Genomic DNA, 15,166 nt, shown 5'->3' on the forward strand with positions numbered 1-15,166 from the left:
GACATAAAATGATATAAGAAAGAGGCTCCAGATGCATGCCAGACCACAATTTTATGTGGTACAGGCTTGAGCTGTGAAGCTTTCTAGTACCAATTTGATAAAAGAGGGACCCACTTCACAGCATTCCTATGGAAACAAAACAGCTGGTCAAAAGCAGCTCAACTAGGGCTGGTACTAAGATCAGAAAGGAATGTCTTCTTGGGGATTCCTTAGAGAGGACACCATTCTACTTCTACTAAGAACACTTGTTACCAGTTTCCACTAAAATAGTTGCTTAAATAACTGACTGCTTCACATTGTTATCATACCCAGTTACCCAGGCCTGGGGCAAAATTATCTCTTGGCTTATCTAATCTTAAACACGATTTATTAATTTCCTATTATTGCTGAAAAAAATCAACATAAACTACATGGTTTATTAACAACCCACATTTGTCTTCTTGCAGCTCTGGAAATCAGAAGTCTGAAACTGGATCTTACAGTGCTAAAATCAAGGAGACAACAGAGCTGCATTCTTTGCAGACACTAGAGAGAAATATCTAAGTGTCAGCTTCTAGAAGCTGCCTGCACTCCTTGGCTCATGGCCCCCTTCCATCAGTGGCATCACTCCAGGCTCTGTTTCCACTGCCACGTCCCCTTCTCTTCTTCTACTTCTATCCTCACATCCCCCTCTCTGACTCTGACCCTCCTGTCTCCCTCTTATAAGGACCCTGGGATTACATGGGGCCCGTCTGGATAATCTTATCTCAAGACCCTTAACTTAATCACACCTGCAAGGTCTCTTTGCCATGCAAGGAAACATACTCACAGGTTTCAGGTTAGGACATGGACATCTTGAGGGGTGTAGGTATCTCTTTTCAGCCTACCACATAAGACTCCAATCCACCATTTATCTATTCACAGCCACCTAAATTGTAAGGATGGGATCAGCAAACAGTAATGCAAGGCCAAACCTACATAGTAACGTTAAAGCTACCAATAGGAAACTTAATTTAAGAAGTTTTAATTCGAGTTAATCACAGAATTCTTTTAAGTAGCAAGTTCACCTTCTATATCCCAAGTAATCTGATATACAAAAATCTTATTTACACAATTTTGTCAGGAACGCACTGGTTATAAAAAGAAGCCACACCTACACAAAAACTTGAGTGTGAAATAAAGTAACTGCAATATCAAGTACTGTACTAAAAATTGGGAACTTTACCTCCCTATTCTCTTTGCAATCACAGAAGAGAATGCCTACAGAATATTAAAAAAAAAAAAAAAAAAAAGTGAGATAGCCAGCTCACTCAGCACTTTATAGGAAGGTATAAAGTCCAGACACCTAACGATTTTTGGAGGAACAGCTGTAGCTGAACCTAAAGGGACATTACTAGGGACAAACGTAATGAGGGCGAGATTCTATTTTAGACCCTATTCATCCTCCCTGACAAACCAGAGGAATGTAGGAGTGCTCACACCTTTGAGGTGCATAAAGAGATCTGTAAATCATCCTGGGAACGCAAAGGAAATAACTGTGACAACCCCTCCCTCCCACTGCATTCTGGGACTGACATCTCTCAACAGTGTGTTTAATTGTGAAGTTTCAGTCAACACATGATGTTATTATGTTAGATTTTCCCCTAGAGGAGTTTTCACCAAGCATCAGCTTCTTTTTCACAGGAAGAATTCAATCCTGCCCACCAAAACACTTATGTCTCCAGGAAGCTGAGGTTTCAAGATTCTTTCTTGCTTTGGAGTAGAGATTAATGTTGGGTCTGATATGACAGGAGACTTGCCACCTGAGAAGATTTTTCTCCCCAGCAGACTGCAAATACAAAAGATACTTGAATCCTTTTTAAGGACTAAGAACTGAGATTAATCCCAGGAATGCAAGATTGGCTTAACATCTCCAAATTAATTAACATAATACACCACATCAATAAAACAAAAAACAAACACATGATCATGCAAAATCAGCATGTGACAAAACCTAATGGCTTTTCATGATAAAAGACACTCAAACAGACTAGGAAAAGAAGAGAAATTCCTCAACTTTATACAGAGCATCTATAAAAAACCCACAGCTAATCTCATACTTGATGGTAAAAGACTAAATCCTCCCCCCTAAGATCAGGAACAAGGCAAAGATGTGCGTACTCTCACCAATTCTATTGAACATTGTATTAAGGGTTCTAGCCAGGCAAAGAAACAAAAAAATATAAGACACGCCCATTGAAAAGGAAGAAACGGAACTATTTTTATTTGCAGATGACATGATCTTATTAGTAGAAAATCCTAAGATATCCACTAAAAAGAAACTATTGGAACTAATAACCTAGTTCAGCAAGGCTGCAGCATACAAGACCAATATACGGAAATAAATTATATCTCTATCTACTTACAATGAATAATCCAGAAAAAAATAATTCCCTCTACAATAACATTAAAAAAGACAAAATATTTAGGAATAAACTTAACAAAAGAAATACAAACCTATACTTTGAAAACTACAAAATGTTGGGTGCCTAAGTGGCTCAGTCGGTTAAACAACTGCCTTTGGCTCATGATCCTGGGGTCTTGGGAAGGAGGCTACTGGCCCATATCTGAGCCCCCTGCTCAGCGGGGAGTCTGCTTCTCCCTCTGCCCCTCCCGCTGCATGTGCGCAGGTGCTCCCTCTCTCAAATAAATAAATAAAATCTTTAAAAAAAAAACTGCAAATGTTTTTTTAAAAAAATGAAAGAAGATCGAAATAAATGGAAAAACATTCCACGTTGCTGGAACACAAGACTTAATATGCTAACATGGCAATGCTCCCAAAACTGACCTACAGGTTCAACAGGATCCTTACCAGAATGCCAGCTGGCTTCTTTGCAGAAACTGACAAGCTAATCCTAAAATTCCTATGGTAATTCAAGGGACCCAGAATCTCCAAAAACATTTGGAAAAAAGAAAAAAACAAAATTGGAGGACTCGCACTTCTGAATTTTAAAACTTACCAAAAAGTCACATTAGCCAACACAGTGTGGTACTGGTATAAGGATAGAGTCTAGAAATAAACCCATATATCTATGGTCAAGATTTTCAACAAGGGTGCCAAGTCAATAATATGGGGAAAGAATAATCTTTTGACAAATGGATCAAAAATCTAAATGAAACAGCTAAGACCACTCTCTGAAGAAAACAGGCATAAGTCTTTTTTTTTTTTAAGATTTTATTTATTTATTCATGAGAGACATAGAGGGAGAGGCAGAGACACAGGCAGAGGGAAGCAGGTTCCTTGAGGGTAGCCCGATGCGGTACTTGATCCCAGGACCCCGAGACCAAACCCTGAGGAAGGAAGACAGATGCTCAACCACTGAGCCACCCAGGTGCCCCAGGCATTAAGTCTTCTTAACGTTGGGTTAGTCAATGATTTCTTAGATACAACACCAAAAGCACAAGAAATGAAAGAAAAGAGATAAATTGGACTACATCAAAATTAAAGACTTTTGTGTGCCTAGAAGGATACCATCAAAAGAAAAACAAAAAGACAACCTACTCAGCAGAAGAAAATATTTGCAAGTCACATATCTGGTAAGAGATTTATATCTAGAATACATAAAGATTTACATTTCAGTAATAAAAAGACAAATTAACCAGTTAAAAAATGGGCAAAGGATCTAAACAGACATTTCTCCAAACACACAAATGGCTAATAAGCACATGAAAAAATGCTTAACATCATTAGTCATTAGGAGAACACAAATCAAAACCACAATGAGATACCACCTCACACTCACTAGAATGGCTACAAGCAAAAAGATAATGAGTATTAACAAGAATGTAGAGAAACTGGAGCTCTGTACATTGCTACTGGGAGTCTAAAATGGCACAGCCACTTTGGAAAACTTAGAAAGTTAAGCGCAGACTTACCATGTGATCCAGTAATCTTACTCTTGGAATGTACCCAAGAGAAATAAAAACATAGATCCGCACAAGACACCTGTACACAAATGTACATAGCAGCATTATTCACAATAGCCAAAAGGTGAAAACAACCCAAATGTCAGTCAACTAAATGAACAGATAAACAAAACGTGGCATATCCATACAACAGAACAGTATCTGTCAATTAAAAAAATGAAGTGCAGATACAAGCTACAACATGGATGAACCTTGAAAACACTATGTTCCGTGAAAGAAGCCAGTTATAATAGGCTACATATTTTTTAAATAAATAAATAAATAAATAATAAAACACTATATATTGTAAAATTCTATTATATGAAACGTCCCTGGGCAAACGTACAGATAGAAAGTAGAATGAGCAGTTGCCTAGGGCTAGGGATGGGCGTTGAAAATGTTGGAGTGGCTGATATAAATGGGCAAGACATTTCTTTTTAGGATGATGGAAATGTTCTAAAATTAGATTGTGGTGATGGTTGTATAACTCTATAAATATACTAAAATTCACTAAATTGTACAACTGAAACAAGTGGAATTTATGGTATGTAAATTAGATCTCAAAAAGGTGGCTTAATAAACATTGTCGCATCCACTGTGCTCTTTCTCTCCAATCACTTGTTCTGAGGGAGCCAGCTGTCATGTCATGAGGACAGTCAAGCAGCTGTATAGAGAGGTCCCCATGGCAAGGCAATGAAGCATCCTGTGAACAACATGAAAGTAAGCTGTCTTAGGAGGGGAGTCTCCAGCCCCAGACAAGTAAATCTTCAGAATACTGCAGTTCTGGCCAATATCTTGACTACAGCCTCATGAGAGATCCTGAGTCAGAGCCATCAAGCTAAGCAACTCCTGAATTTCTGACCTACAGAAATCAAGCTGCTTTAAGCCACTAAATTTTGGGGTAATTTGTTACAGAGCAAGAGATAGTTAATACCCCTTCCTTGATCCTCTCTTCAGGGCAGGCTCTCTCTTCTGATGAAGTACATCTAAGGAAATGTCTTCCCAGCAACCCTTTCTCTCCTAAGAGTTTGTTTCACCTCCATCCACATGTTCACTATAGCAGCTGTCACATTAGTTAAATCATGATCCCATTCTCTGCCCTTAATTGAATGATCTGAAAGTAGGCATCTGACCAAAGCCAAGTCGGTAAGGTCCTGCCCTGAAATTGCTATATTTGAAGTTGCAAAAAAGGCAGTATCTCTCCAATACTTCAAGCTATAAGATGTAAAACTCGGTGTCTGTCAGCAGCTATATTCTTTCCCACATGGGAAAAGGTAGACAGCAATTAGAAGAGGATGAAGCCCATCACACAGAAAAAAGCAAAGGTTCAAGATGGGGGGAGTACAGACAACATACATCTCTGGTTCCAGGGATTCCTGAAGCAACCCTACGCTTGCAATGGGAAGAATGCATCTGTCCTGTGACCCCACTATCTAAAACAACACTCAGTACATAGGGGGTGATGAAATATTTATGAAATAAATGAATGGGTGATAATCCAATATCCTTCCAATACCTCTCTTTTTTTCCCCTGTTGTTCAACAGAGAGATTTGATTATTTGAAACCTAAAAGTCCTAACCATTTTTTTTTTACTACCTTTACACTCTATATCTATTACTAGACTTAAGGCAATATATCCTAATTACTGGCTTACATGGCCTCCTCCCCTACCATCAGAAGGCAAGACATTTTTGGTATCATCAGTACCACTTAGCCTAGAAAACAGAAAGTGTCAAGAAATGTAGGTTTAACTAATTTAATCAATCCTTTACTCTTCATTCTTCAGCTTTTATAATTAATGCTACAAATGTATCAACCACCTAACATCTACAAAATACTGGGAAATACAATAAATCATAGCTTGTTGCTTGGTCCTGCATTTTCACCTATTCAATGAACTCGTCCAACAAATATCTGAGTACCTACCATATTCCAGGGGCTGAAAATGGACAAAGCACACAGTGTCTGCCCTCAAGAACTCTACAGTCTAGCATAGACATGTACTTCGATTGTCACAGTACTGTGTGTGTTAGATGTTATTGAAGATACACACATAGGCAGTAGTAGGGATCATGGGGAGTTTACTTTGTACTTCAGAAGGCAAGATATACACAGAGAAAGATGACAGCCAGCAATGTGACTCAGGCTAAACAACAAATGAGTAATTTGTTTTCTAAGTTACACTGGATTAATCTGTACACTTTAAGAAAAGGTACCATGCTGGAGTGATTTTCAGATTTTACATGCAACCAACATCTCTGTGCCTCACATGTGCCAAGCAAACTGCTCTTCCAGCAGGGTAGCATTCAATTCTCACATCTTGTAGTGAGAAAAGTGAGTCTGAAAGAGTGAAGTGACTTGCTCAAGTCTACACAGCAAGTAAGTGGCAGAGCTAGGATTCAGAATTAAGTCTTCCAATTCCATATGAATGCTACTCAATCTACACAACTGGAACACTTCCCATGCGACTTTCATTGCCTTTTTATTCACCCAAGAGCATACAATACAATGCTGAGCACAAATGCACAACCACCAACTGCTGACTTGATATGGCTATAATGCCTGTCCACATTTTGAGAAGCAAAGGACCATATCAGATCAAATTACTTTGGTGCCTCTTATAGCATCATGTGCTGACAAGAGTGCAGTTGGCCAAAGATGAGCAAATCTTTCAATTTATATTTTAACAGTATTTTTGACCACTATATCCGGTCAGTTGTTCCAATGTTCAGCAATAAATCAAAATGACAGTTCACTTCCTTTGACAGTTAACAGTACTAATGAATTCAGTATAATCTCACCACCAGAAAAATTTCTAAAATGCAAACTTGAAGGTGATGATTCACATGGTTAGCAGGGTAAGAGAAGTAAAGCAGTACTCATTGCTTTCTACAAAACTAGCATTGTTTGCAAAACCCAGACACTGAGCGGTTGGTTGACTACTAATAACAAGTAGGTTACTCTTTGGTCATTTAGCAAAAAGCTGTTTGTTGCACCATGGTCAGTGGCTGAGGAGCGTATGACTTCAAGTAGCTTTTGTGATACAGCAAAACTCTACATATATAAATCAGTGAATTGTTACATAAGATTTTTTAAGAAGAAATTCAAAATCTCCACATCAGAGGGCAACTGATGCTGAGCCTCGCACCAGTCAAATATTAATACTGAATACACGTTAACTCAAAAAATGACTTAATGGCCCTTTGAAAACGTTGTCTATTAAAATGAGAGAGGAAAAACCAAACCAACCAAACCCCCACAGGTTATGTTAGGAACTCAAGATTATGGGGCAACTAGCTTGAGATACATAAGAAATTCACCACGACCAAAAAAAAAAAAAAAAACAAAACAAAACCCACGGAAAAAAATGTTTTAAAATGTTGAAACAAGTAAACATGCATTTGACATCCCCCTTAAATTAAGTCACCACACTGGCACTCAGTGGGATGCTGACTAGCAATCTCATCAGAAATAAAAACTAAAAAAGAACAGGTGACAGATCTAACTTTACAATCTGTTCAAAATGGTAACAAGGTGTACTTGGCGTGTACCTGAGATCTGCGGCATAAGCTCTGTGTCTATATAACAAAAAAAAAAAAAGTATCTCTCTATGCCAAACAAGCTGAATCATAAACCTTCATAAATGCTCACAAGAATATTTAATAGTGACAACAAACTCTTTCCACATATGAAGACGCATCGTCCAGACATGAAAAAGTATCTCTAAACACCAGACGGAGCTGCGCCAATCGCGACCCAAACTGTACACAACCAGTCCACATAAACATTTTGCAACATGAACAACTCCGACCCACACGATGAATAAAGTGATCTAACAGGTAGAGAGCTCGGGACGACGCTTAGTGATGGGACACGTTAGGACACCGGCACGTGAGCGCCTAAGCGGGCTGCTTCAGTCGCTTCTACTTAGAGCTTTAGATCCACGGAGCCTTCTTCTCTGAAAGAATTCAAAGCCAAGTGTAGCGTTTCAGGATAATTGCAGATGAAAGCGCGCAGACCCCGGAGCCCGCGATCCAGCTCGCGGATCTAACCCGGGTCTCTAACCCGACAGGTGAAGAGCCCCGTGGGGTCAGCTGGTCCAGGACGCCGGGACCTCAGGGCGCGGTTCCGCACGCCCCCGCCGGGACCTCCCCCGGGGCAGCCGCAGAGGAGGGCAGGACCCGCACCTCTGGCCCCCGGACAGGATGCAGCGACGCATCTGTCACCTGTGCGGCAAGGGGGCGCGACGGCATCCTCGGAGACGAGCGCCCACAGGCAGCCGCCCGCCGCTCCGCCCGCCCGGCGCGCATCCCCGGGCTCCGCCAAACTTTCGGCCCGCGCCCCTCCTGCGCCCACCCCGCGGGGACCCCCGGGCGCCCGCCCCGCCCGCGAGGCCCCGCCCCGGCCCGCCCCCTCCCCAGCCCCCGCGCCCCCGGCCCGCGCCGCCACCCGCCTGCCCTCGGGGCGCGCCCCCGCGCCGGGCCCGGCCGCCAGAGGGCGGGGTCGCTCACCCGTCCGCAGCTCGTGCTTGACAGTGAGGAGCTGCTCTCCCCCGGCGCCGCCGTCCCCGCTGCTCCCCGCGCCGCCGCCGCCGCCGCCGCCGCCCTCCTCCATCTTCTCCCTTCCCCGAGCCCGCGGGGTCCTACGCGGGGACCCGGGTGACAGCGGCCGCCCGGCCCCCTCCGAGCTCCCGCTGCAGCCCCAGGAGCCGCGGTGCGGCGGCTCCAGAACTCGGACGCAGAGACGAGCCGCTTTCCCGCTCTGGCCGCGCGGCTCGCTCCTCCGCCTCCTCCCCCTTCGGCGGGCACCGCTAGTACCGCGCAACCAAACCGCCCCCTGCTCCGCCGCCTCCTCCTTCGGGCCGCTCCGCCCACAGGCAGCAAGCTCGAGGAGCCATTCTAGCCGCCGCCGCTCATTGGGCACGGGGCGCGCGCACCCGGCAACGCCGGCTCCCATTGGGCGGCCCTGTCTGACGTCACGGGTGCCGCCCCGCCCCGCTGCTCGAGTTGTTGTTGCTTGGCGGGGAGGCAGGAGAGGGAGGAACGCTGCGCCTCCGATTGGTGAGGCCTGAGGCTCTGCCCCGCCCCCTCCCGCCGGTGCGCACGCGCAGTCGGGACCTCCCCTTCCCTGACCTCCCCAGAACGGTCACACCCCTGATTCCCCAGCTCCGATCTGTTAGTAAACAGTGTCTAGTAGTCAGTAGGCGCTCGGCGTCTGTGATTGGCTATCGCTGAAAGAGGCGGGGAGGGCTGATTGGAACGTGTGGCCCGCCAATCACCATGGACAGAGGAGGGGCCTGGAGGGAAGCGCTTCTCGCGCACGTGTTTGCAGGGGTGCCCGGGGGGAGGGAGGGTCCCCACCAGCGGCGATCCCGATCCGCAGAGGTGTGCCCAGCGGGAAGGCGGCGCGTCCTCCAAAGGTGTTACTCGCGCCGGTGTGCCCGGTGCCAGTTAAGTGGAATTTGTGCGTAAATGCAGGTAGCTCTTAGACACTGCAAAAATTCACAGTCCAAGCTCGCCTTAAGGACTTTTGCAAAGGGCAGACGTTTCCATTTTGTGCAGCTGCGTACATCCAAGGCACCAAATGGATACAGAGGTTAATGACAGTACGATACAATCCCTGCCCCTAAAGAGATTTCAGTACAAACGTGAGAAAAGAATTTGTATATGCACAGGAAATAGAAAGCAGAATTGCAGGGGGGGGAGGGAAGGTCTTATATAAACTGTGTTACAGAATTGCACAGATGGCAATAATTATTCACCGTAGGGGAGCTGAGGAAGGCTTTTAGGGCAAGGAGGAATTTGAGATAACCAACTTAGAGGAATTTGAGATAACCAGCTTAAGATAGAAATACCAGCAGCAGATATTTCATGCAGAAACGGTAACTGTGAGCGTCAGCCTAAAAGTAAAGAAGGCAAAGGTGGGTTAAGTGATTGATAAGACTGGATGGAAGAATGACCTAAAAAGAGAGACAAAAAGGTAAGGTTCTCTGTGTAAGACAATGGAGAACCTTGACTACCATGCTAAGCAGGGCAGGTTTTATTTAGTACAGGCTCGGGAGTCCCAAAGAGTAGTTACAATATCAAAGCTGGTTTTTTGGAAGTTAGCTTCAGTAACAGTGAGAAGGATGGACTGAGGAGAAAGATAACAGGAAAAAAATACTGTTGCAGATAGAACTGCTATCTGAAGATAGAACTGTTAACCTAAAAAATAAAATAGTCGTTTATTTTACCAGCAAAGGAGTTGATTCAGAGAATCACAACTTGGGATGCACAAACTCTTTTAAACCATAGACAAGTCCAATAAACAGAGGAGAGGAATTTTTTTTTTAAGATTTTATGTATTTATTTGACAGAGAGAGAGAGAGAGAACGAACAGGTGGGCAGAGTGGCATACAGAGGGAGAGGGATGGGAGCCAGATGTGGGGCTCAGCTCCAGGACCCTAAGATCATGACCTGAGAGGAAAGCAGTCGCTTAACCGACTAAGCCACCCAGGTGCCCTAGAATGTTGTCTTTTAATGGAGAAGAAGGAGGAAGTTGGCAGGGGTATTTTTGAAGGAAAGTCCATTGGGAAAAAGCAAGAGTTCAGGGTGATGATGGTTTCTCGCTGGCTAAGTTGCATGGGTAGTCAGTTTCTTTCTTTCTTTTTTTTTAAGATTTTTATTTATTTATTCATGAGAGACACAGAGAGAGAGAGAGGCAGAGACACAGGCAGAGGGAGAAGCAGGCTCCATGCAGGGAGTCTGATGTGGGACTCGGTCCCGGGTCTCCAGGATCATGCCCTGGGCTGAAAGCCCTGCTAAACCGCTGAGCCACTGGGGCTGCCCAGTCAGTTTCTAGTAGGAGGTGTAATGTACCTCTTTCCCTGTTGGAGTCTATAACTGAGGATTCTTTCCTCTTGTCTATTCACCTATTGGACTCTATAATTGCCTATTTCTTCCCCTAATTGCTATGGAATAGTAGGCTCCCCCTTCTCACCTCCTAACTCCACTTTAGTGAGGTTTCCCTTTTTTGATTTTCACAGAAATTATAGGGGCCTAATTTCTGACAGTGGACCTGAGAATGGGAAAAGGAGAAGATTAATGATGGGCACTTGGATGTATTTCACATAGAACTGACTTTTAAACCAAGCAGGAAAAAAAATAAATAAATAAACCAAGCAGGGATTAGATCAAAAGTCAACAAACCTTTTCTATAAAGGGCCAAGCAATAAATATTTTAGGCTTTGCAGGCCAAGTGGTCTCTTTCACAGCTATTCAACTCTGCTATTGTAGTGCCAAGGCAGCCATAAACAAAAAGTAAACTAATGTGTGTGGCCGTGTTCCAAAAAGCTTTTGTCACGGACATTGCAGTTAAATTTCACATAATTTTCATGTGACAAAGTATATTTTTCTTCATTTAATTCTTTTCGACCATTTAAAAATATGAAAACCATTCTTAGCTCTTGGGCTATAAAAAAGCAGGCAGTAACCAGATTTGGCCTGCAGGCCACAGTTTGCAGACTCCTAGATTAGACTGTCATGGAAGAGAAAGCAGAGAAGCCTTGACAGCCCATTAGGTTGCCTGAGCAACCTGGGCTTACCTGCCTGGAACATTTATCCCACTAAACCATGACTGCCTACTCACCTGCCTTTCTCCTCGAGTCGTGTGCTATTTGGAACCATCGAATGACTGCATGCAATTGTTCATTTGTTCACTCAACAACTTATGTACCAGTTATATATCAGGTATCGTGAGAGATACACAGAGGAAGCATGGCAGATGTAATCCTTGCTCTCATAGAGTCTACAGTCTAGAAATTGGAATAAATATTAAGTAATCACATAAAGAAATGTAAATTTTTCAGAGTGATCATGCTGTAAAGGAAAATTAAAGGCTGTTGCAATAAAATATAACAGGGGAGCCTGATTTAGGTTGAAGGCACTTGAAGCCCTTAATAAGGAAGTATTACTTAAGCTGATTCTTTGAAGATGAGTAGGTTTTAACCAGGATGTGGCAAAAACTGGCCTGGGGCTCACCAATCTCATTTCCTCTTCCTGGACACACAGGAAAACTACTCCCCCCCCCCCCCCCCACCTTTGCTGTTAGGCTAGGGTCATGTGATGGTGATCAGGCCAGCGAGGTATGAGCAGACATGATATGGGCCATTTCCAGGCCTGGCCAGAGAAGCCCCCTGCGTCATCATGCCCACTTTCTTCTCTTTCCACAGCAGCTACAAAGGCCACATTTTGAATATGGGGGTGCCACCTGAAGAAGCGTCACCCTGACCTACATCAGACTGTGATGTGAACAATAAATAAACCTCAGGTATAGGCTCCAAGATGTTGGGGTTATTTGCTACCAAAGCAAAATCTTGCCTACCCTAACTATTTCACAAGAGAATTGTTGGAGGGAGAGGGGTAGAGAAGAAAATTTTAGGAAGTTGGAGATGCCAAGTTCTGAGGCAGGCAGAGTCTATGTACAGTAGGAGTTGAGAGAAAGCCAGTGGGGCCATAATGCAGTGAGCAAGAGATGAGGTCAAGGAGGGAGGCAGAGACACAATCATGAAGTATGTGTAGGCCTTATTAATATTTTTGAAGTTTTTCCCGTGTGAAGTCCGAAGCAATATAAACAGGAGAATGATATAACGGAATATTATTTTCAAAACACCACTACAGTTAGTGTTTGGAGCCTAGGCTGGGGGAGCAAGAAGGGATACAGGAAGACCAGTTGGGAGGTTATCACTGTAGTATGGGCAAAAGATGACAGTGGGTGCAGTACATATGGTAAGAAATGGAATGTTTCTAGAGGTGCATTTTGGACTTCATAAAGGATTGGATTTGCTGGGTGAAGAAAAAGGAGTTCCTGAAATGACACTAAGGTTTTTTGACATGAGCAACTAGGTGGATAGAAGAGGATGGTGTTACCATTTAAAGAGAGAGGTGAGTTAAAAAAAGAGCACATATCAGAGTGAAGATCAAAGGTTTTATTTTGAGACATACAATGCCAATATTAAGTAGCTATGTGGATATATGAGTCTAGAGCTCTGAAGAGAGGTCTAGGATAGAGACATACATTTAGGAATCGCTGACAGATAGATGGTATTTGAGGCCAGAGATGTAAATAAGAATACCTGGGGCAAAAATGTATAGAAGGAAGAAAAGAAGAACCAAGGACTGAAGTCTAAGGAATTTCAACACTAAGTTGTTGGAATAAGAAGGTAGAGCTGGAGTATAGGAGAAAAACATGCAGACTTTTGTGTCTTGGAAGCCAAAATGTTTCAAGAAGGAGGGAGTGGTCAGCTGAATCACATGCCCCGAGAGGTCACATAAGATGAGGTCTGGAAAGATCCTATGAATTTGCCAACTTGGGGGCCATTGGTGACAATATCCAGAGTGGTTTGGTAGAGAAAATGGGAAGTGAAGGAGTATAAATAGTGTGTGTGGACATAATTTTCAAGGAGTTTTCCCCTAAAGAAAAATAGAGAAGAAAGGCCCTTGCTGGAGGAACCCAGGGAGGTTGTTTGTTGGTTTTTTTTTTTTTTCCTATTTATTTTCAAAAAATGTTTAAATTGCCAAAGAGTTGGAAAAACAGTAGTTTCCACATACCCTACATTTAGCTTCCTCTAATGTTAATGTTCCATACCACAGTTCAATCATTAACACTGAGAAATTAATGTTGATACAGTATTACTAAATATACTCTACAGTTTTCACCACTTTTTCCATAAACAATGATTTAATTTTTTGATGATTGAAAAAGAATCAAAAGAAGAATATACTGTGACACATGAAAATTATGTGAAATTGTAATTTAAGTGTCCATAAATAAAGTTTTATTGGAACACAACCATATCCTTCTCTGTGCCAGTATCTAATTTAGGATCCTACAGTACATGTAGTAGTCATGGCTCCTTAGTTTCCTTCAGTCCTTGGTAGTGCCTTAGTCTTTCCTTGTCTTTCCTGACCTTAACTCTTTTGGAAAGCACTGGCCAAGTGTTTCAAAGAAAGCCCTCCAGTTTGGGTTTGTCTGATGTTTTGTTATGATTAAATTTGAAATTACGCATTTTTGGCAACAGAGGTGATGTGCTTGTTGCCCATTCACGATATCAGGGATACAAGAAGTTTATATTCTTATTACTTGTGATACTAAACCTTGAACACTTGGTTTCTCCTTAAACTTTCACCCACTAATTTTAGCCCCCATTGGCGGATCTCACCTATGGCAGTTATATGACTGGGATAGTCTATATCTGGTTAACTTTCTATTTGAGTGTCTTTTAAGATGAGAAATACTGGAACGTGTTTGGGTACTTATGAGACAGGTGGACGGGGAGAGGTAGGAGAACCAAGGAATCTCTTCCTGAAAATTTCTCTGAAAATCTGGGTAGGGCTGGGGACCTGAACTTGCTGAAAGGTTTGCCTTTGGCCTTTGAGCGAAGGAGTTTCTTCATTGTAGCCAGAGAAAGGGATGAGGGGCCAGAGTGGGCAGGGATTACTTTGTAGAGTTGATGATTTGGTCATTTCATCTCAGGATCCCCAGCTTCTAGAATAGGGCCAGAACTTTGAGATGTTTTTAAAAGATACTCAAGTGATTGTTAGGTAGAACCAATTTTGTCATGTACAACTCTAACACAAAACCATTAGAGCAGAGGAAGGTGAGAGCACGCTGGAGTTTTGAAACAACAGCACCTGTTCATAGTTGGTGATGATGACAGATAGGGTAGGAGGAAAAATGATAAGTCAGTGGTTGAACATACCAAATAAAATGGGTGGGAGGGGCTTAGCTGAGAGTGATAGAGAGGATGGCTTGGAATCCAAGGAGAAAAAGTTGTTGAAGGCACATGAAACAATGGATGATGGTCTGGATGTAGCCGCTGGAATTAAGGAAAATAGCACTGTTCCTTCTAGTCCTGAGAGATGGACAAGCAACTGGGGGCAGACCTTTCTGTGAAGAGACTGGGCAAGGGAAGGTGCCAGGAGAACTTCAGTTTCAGCTAAGGCAAAGTGTAATAGAGAAAAAAAACTTGAAAATATGTTTGTTCCTCTTACAAACTGCCTTTCACTGGGCTTGCTGGTTCCTGGTGCCAGAATGGGGCCCCCTGCTCACCCAGTTATCTTGTGAGCCTATGTCTATGGCACCATGCCGTGGCCTCCCTCATCCTTAGTGTGGGGCAAAGGGTCGAAGCAAAGTCAGGGAGGACCTTACATGGTGTGAGCCTTTGGGGCTCAATCATCTCATTATTCATGCAATGTAAGCAGG

At 43.2% G+C, this 15,166-nt stretch overlaps 1 protein-coding gene across 2 annotated transcripts in view; it reads right to left on the reverse strand.

Moving 5' to 3' along the window:
• RPS6KA5 (ribosomal protein S6 kinase A5) overlaps positions 1-8,754 on the reverse strand; it is a 170,364-nt gene extending 161,610 nt beyond the window's left edge. The window contains exon 1 of one of the 2 annotated variants that reach the window (XM_025982535.2): positions 8,437-8,754. In XM_025982535.2, coding sequence (XP_025838320.1) covers positions 8,437-8,539 — 103 coding nt within the window. In that variant the 5' untranslated portion in view covers positions 8,540-8,754. Of the gene's footprint in view, positions 1-8,151; positions 8,245-8,436 lie in introns of those variants that run through there. The other variant, XM_072745577.1, reaches the window with a different exon arrangement.
• Positions 8,755-15,166: the final 6,412 nt, after the last annotated feature.

This window comes from Vulpes vulpes, unplaced genomic scaffold (genome assembly GCF_048418805.1).
Source record: "Vulpes vulpes isolate BD-2025 unplaced genomic scaffold, VulVul3 u000000644, whole genome shotgun sequence".
Lineage (NCBI taxonomy): Eukaryota > Metazoa > Chordata > Mammalia > Carnivora > Canidae > Vulpes > Vulpes vulpes.